The sequence below is a fragment of the Uloborus diversus genome, chromosome 3, assembly GCF_026930045.1.
Source record: "Uloborus diversus isolate 005 chromosome 3, Udiv.v.3.1, whole genome shotgun sequence".
NCBI classification, from domain to species: Eukaryota; Metazoa; Arthropoda; class Arachnida; order Araneae; family Uloboridae; genus Uloborus; species Uloborus diversus.
Window position 1 is genome coordinate 68535835 of NC_072733.1, and position 6000 is coordinate 68541834.

Here is a 6000-nt window from a genome sequence, read left to right on the forward strand (position 1 = left end):
GTTTTGTGTTCTCCACTGGCTTGATCCGTCTCAAAGTCGAAAAATATTAATTTTTCGTTGGGGGTTTTAGGTGCCACTTTCTTCAAGAAGCATCGATGCTCCGAAGCAACTACATAGGCCTCACAGGACGGACACATCGTACTTCCGCAACGGTGAAATTCTCTGGGGCATTTCTGACGCTGTATTACTTTGCAACAGCGATTGCATTGATATACCTAAGCAAAGAGATTAAAATTGAAAATGAGTGAAAACTGTGTAATGTATAGTTAAAAGAAAAAAAATGGGGATTAAGGTGGAAAAAAATCTTACTTTATCACACAAAGATTTCTGCTGTTTTGAAGAGCAAGCTTTGTGTGTGTCAAAGCAATCAGTCGATCTGCAAAGTCTACCGCAGTCGGTGCACCGTATATTTTCCCCAGGCAAACATTCCCTGCGTAAGCATATGTAGCACGCCTCTGGACATCGGTGATTTTCCCGGTTATTAAACGGCTTCTCGCAGTGCTCGCAATAGAAGTTTGAGCTATAAAACCCCTTCAGCCCCTTGATTACATCATAATGGCCTTGGTGAAGATAAAGGTTAATCCGCTCCGGCCGATTTTGCCCTTTGTAAGATACCTGAAAGATAACAGCAGTATTTAGTATATGAAACTTATTACATTTAAGGGGGAAAAAAGCATACAATGTGAAAACTATTTACCTTATTTAAATTTTCCGAGCAAAATACCACAATTTGCACATTCAAATGTTGCTCAAAAATGGCAATCTCCCGGTATGTACACGGGGCCAGGGGTACACCAGCTGCCTTGGGCAAGTCCATTGCTCGTGTCGTCAATGCCGGTCGATCCTTTCTCTTCATGGCATTGATCGCTGTGACATCCGCGTGCAAATGGGCTAGGGCAAAGACGATTGCTTTGGCACAGCATAGTCCCAGATCGTCGCTGGGGATGGTAAGAATCGACGTCTTCAGAAGTTTATCCACGTCTGGGTTGACGAATCTTCTTCTCCCAGCTCCAACAGGTCTCCTGATAGTTACAACGTCCACGCTGAACGTTGTATCTAATTTTATATGCTTCTTGGATTGAAGCACCTTTAACACTGCTGCCAGGATCTTTTCCACGGTGAGATCGGATACTCGCATCAGTGTTGTGGAGATTGGGACGTCTAAATCATCCGATTGAATGCAAAATCGGATGAGATCGGCTGGAGCCAAATCAGAGGTGGTCCTCGCAATCATCATCTCAAACAGCTCCCGGAGAATTCCTAGAATCGTTATCAACGGGACTCCATTTGCTGTGGACGGCAGGCGATCCGGATCCACTCTGGCTTCAAAAATTATCTGTTGTCCCTGATATTTAATGTTATGCCTGCGGGATTTTTCTGTAATTATGATGGCGTTTTCCAACTGAAATGAGACAAAAAACAATTCACGGTTTCAGAAACACGAAGGAGATAAATTCAATAAATCGAGACACTGAAATGAATACTTACTTCATTTTTGGATCCTACTTCATTTCCGGATCCTACTTGAGGGCTCGACATTCCCTGAAATATTGGGGATGCCTCAAAAAAGGACTGAGTTGGCTCTCCAATAATCTAAGTGGGAAAACAATAGATAAATACGTATAGATCACAGTGCAAAAGAAGAAGGCAGTTACCAAGCAAGAAAACAACTTACTTCATCGTCATCCTCCCAAAAATTCTGCGTCAGATCCCCTATTAACTAGATAAAAGAAAAGGGAGAATCATAAAGCATTTCTTACATACGTGACGTATAAACAACCAATTCAGACGTAGTTTATAAGTTTTTTTATTATTATTATTATTTAAAATGAACTTCTTACATTGTCGCTCTCTTCAAAAAGTGCTTGTGTGTCCTCTCCGAATATCTGGAAGTACAGGATAAAAGAAAACCGTAAATAAAGTAATACATAAACAACTGAAAATCGGTGTACAGATAAAGTTTTAAGAAAACTTACACTGTCGTCAACTTCCAGAAATTCCTGGGTCGCTTCTCCTATAATCTGGAAGTACAGGATAAAAGAAATCGTAAATAAAGTAATACATTAACAGCTAAATTCCGTAGACAGATAAAGATTGAAAAAAAAAAAAAACTTACACTGTTGTCATCATCTTCCATAAATTCCTGGGTTGCTTGTCCTATTATCTGAAGGGGTAAAAACATTCCGTTATAAGAACATCTATGTATATCATGAGTAATAATAATCACTAATGTATGACAAGCCTAAGTTCTTATTGAAGGAGATTATTAAAAGAAATATATTCATGTATTTAGTTTTAAACACTTTTGGCTATTTTCTTTAAGTATGATTGTTGCTGTTTTGTATATTGTTTTGGCCACTTTGAAGGGAAAAGCAAAGCCAATTCATGTATGTATTGTTATTAATATAACCACCGTTTTTTTTTTTTTATTATTATTTCCATGTTTTCGAGCAGAGCATCACCACGACAAATAGAGGCAGTCAGGTACCCAACCAATAAATATTGCACACGTTCTAATAACCTAACAAAAGTTTTTTTTTAAATAGATATTTGTTTAAAAACCGAATTTTATGCAAAATTAAAAAAAATAGCTAATTTTATTTATTTTTTAAACTCTTTCAGGCATTTTGCTCTCTTGAAAGCTTGGAAATACTATGCAGCAGCGAAAAAATATTCTTGGATGGAACATTCAAACTTGCACCTAAACTTTTCTGTCAATTGTATACACTTCATGGCTCGTTCAAGGGGAAAATTTTCCCATTAGTTTATAGCTTTCTCCCAAACAAAACAAAGGCAACATATTTGACTTTGTTCAAAAATTTGAAAATACAGGCCGAAAAGTTTGGGTTCAAGTTTCAACCACCTTCTGCTATGTTAGATTTTGAAGCAGGAGCAATCAATGCTTTAGAGGAAGTGTTTCCGTTCATCAACGTCAAAGGATGCTACTTCCACTATTCCCAAGCAATTTGGAGAAAGGTATGTGTAAAAGTTGCTTAGTTTTTTTTTTTTTTTTTTTTTTGAAGAAAGATGTGATATTACTAAATGTGAAAATTTTTATTAGCATAAACTATGGGTTCCTTGAGCCTAAAGAAGGGCTACTTGAACTGAGGAGAAATGGATTAAAATCTGTCCCGGTCCTATAAAACTCAATACATATAGACATACCTGTCCGGGAGAAGGTCAACTGCCTTTATATATTGAGTTTTGTAGGACCAGGATGGATTTAGACTTTTTTTTCTCATGAGTTCAAGTAGCCCCAGTTTACTGAACTTAATTTTTTTTATTACTTTGTTACCAAAAAGCAACAGTAAGATATCAACTGAAGACCAACATAATATATATGTATATAGGGCCATTTCACAGCATTTTGTCCAAATAGTGTCCGCAACAAAAGTCATAGATGATAATTTTTTTGAAACAAAAATTTTAAGTCAAATGTCTAAATCATGCAAATATGGTAGTAATTTGGAATTTGCTTGAGTATGTGTTGAGATATTCAGTATTCAATCGAAAATCGTCGGAACTCCTGTTGCGGACTCTACAGTGCAAAACTTGATAAAATCTTTCATATTTCACAAATGAAATTTTTTTTGCCCTTTATATATATATATATATATTTATATTTTGGTCTTCAGTTGAAATTTTAAATCTATGTTATATTCAATGCCTTATCTCATCCTTCCAGGTGCAAGAGTTGGGCCTGGTAAAGAACTATGTAAATAGTGAGGAGACGCGAACATGGATCCGTAGGATTATTGCCCTTCCGCTAGTGCCAATGGATGAAGTAAGTGAAGCTTTCCTCCTGCTTCTTGAAGATGCCCCACAGCAAACAAGAGCAGTGAGAAAAATGATTGACTATGTAGTAGACACCTGGCTGGACGAAAATAATGCGACATTTCAGATGTAAGTCTTTTTTTTTTTTTTGTTTTTCTTATATTTTTAGAAATATGTTTAATGTTCAACTATCTATATATGTTAAGTATTTGTTTCTTCTGTAGTAGGCAATAATATTTTTTCTTACAAAAACAACAAAGTCGAAGTAAATAGAGTTTAGCAATTATGATAAAATATTAAAATTTTATGATAAATAATACAAACTAACTACATGTTCTGAATTAATCATTGAGCAATCAACGGAATTAACCCTGGCTCTAATAGATAACGTTAACTGGAGCCCAAGGCTCGAAAATTATATTGCCCAACATGACCGGGGCATGTACAAATTACGATCGGGCATGAATCTTTTACCCTTACATGCCCAGTTGGGCGCATGTAATTATTACAATTTTTAAATTAAGTATTTTTAATTTTAATTATTTATTAATTAATTTTAATTATTTATTTAAACTTTTTTTGTGTTGTATATTGAAATAATTCTTGATTCAGATATAAAGCTGTGAAATTAATTTTTTGTATGATTAATGCTATATACAACAAACTTAAATATTTTTATTATTATACAATTAAAAAAAACCTGGGCATGTAAAAGTTTATTTGGGCCTGAACCTTTTAGACAAACACGCCCGGTAGGGCATGTAAAATTTTAAAGATTTTTCTAGCCCTGCTGGAGCCTACTCTTTTTGTTTCTTCATTTGTAAAACAATTACACTACTGAATACAGTTCAGCCCTTGTCATCTCTGCTTGACAAATGCTACCATAAAGTAGTATCAAATTATAAACAAATTTACTGAATATTATGTGCTTGGCTATTACATTAAAACCCCTCTTATGCGGGCAATTTTTAATTCCCCGATTCTAAGGCTAATAAATTATTAAACTCCTGTAATGCGGACACCCCTCTATAGCGGACAAAAGAATTTGGCCCGTTAGTGTCCACATTAGAGGGTTTTACTGTATATATATGATATGATTTTATTTTATTTTTATGCATTGTTATCACTTCGCGAAAAATCTGTTCCTGCAAAGCTACGGTTTAAAATTTTCACAATTAAAATTTGCAAATGATTTGAAATACATTTTTAGCATAATTTAAAGGTTTGTTCTTATCAGTCGATGAATATTCATCTTGGGGATTACCTGACTGTTCCTGTCAACACTAATATATGCTGCTTACTCTGTATCGATTTCACGAAATTTTTTAAAAAACTCATATATAAAATACAGTTTTGTTTTATGAATGATGCAAGTGTACTTAAAATTTTGTTGCAGAAGTTACTACAACCGACTTCTAAACTAATACAAGTGAACAAACAAAAAAAAAAAAAAATTCAAGTATGACAAATAGTTAACAAAACATAGTTTTGCATGTATTCTTAAAGAGCTTTAAGCATTGATTCCTAAATAAGTTGTTCCCAAAGCAGCATTGGTTTGACCATATTACCACCTTTTTTTTTCATGTAACAGATCTATTGTTTTTAGCAATAATATTATTATTTTTTTTTATTATACAGGGACTCGTGGAATCACTTTGAAACGAATGACAATTTGAGGACAAACAACAATGTTGAGGGGTGGCACTCAAAACTAAGCAAAAGAGGGCTGCCCCCTCACCCTAATATCTTCAGCTTAGTGAAAGTGCTTCAGGATATTGAAGCTGAAAATGAAGCTGAGAGAAGAACGCTTCGAAGTAGAAAGCAAAAGTCCACCCAGAAAAAACAGTACAGAGTGCTAAATGAAAGACTAGCACTATTGAAACAGCGTTTAATTGATAATAATATTCAACTTAAAGCATACATGGATGCTGTAGCATATTTAGCAAGTACAAAAAAATAATCCATCTGTAAATCATTAATAATTGTGTAAATAAAATGTAATTGAAATGATTTTGTCTCATCAATTTGTTTTTTAAATATTGTTAACCTTTATTATATTAATTGTTTGTTTAAATATTAATAAATCAAGCCCACAATATATAATTTATGAGCGGTATGAACAATCATTTTCTACAATGCCCCCGAATACTTGCAGTTCTTTTCAACATTAATCCAATTGTTAATTCCGATGCAATATTTTGTACTTCAAGCAGTAAAAAGCACAAA

The 6000-nt window shown here is 34.3% G+C and overlaps 1 protein-coding gene across 1 annotated transcript; it reads left to right on the forward strand.

Moving 5' to 3' along the window:
- The first annotated feature begins 2324 nt into the window (after positions 1–2324).
- LOC129218781 (uncharacterized) lies at positions 2325–5734 on the forward strand. Its single transcript, XM_054853105.1, has 4 exons — positions 2325–2387; positions 2623–2976; positions 3686–3903; positions 5413–5734. The coding sequence occupies exons 1-4, from the start codon at positions 2325–2327 to the stop codon at positions 5732–5734; spliced, it is 957 nt and encodes a 318-aa protein (XP_054709080.1).
- Positions 5735–6000: the final 266 nt, after the last annotated feature.

Coding starts and splice junctions, on each gene's coding strand:
- LOC129218781 (XM_054853105.1), top strand. CDS start 2,325: ATGATTGTTGCTGTTTTGTATATTGTTTTGGCCACTTTGAAGGGAAAA. Junction 2,388..2,622: donor GAAAAGCAAAGCCAATTCAT/GTATGTATTGTT, acceptor AAACTCTTTCAG/GCATTTTGCTCTCTTGAAAG. Junction 2,977..3,685: donor CCCAAGCAATTTGGAGAAAG/GTATGTGTAAAA, acceptor TCATCCTTCCAG/GTGCAAGAGTTGGGCCTGGT.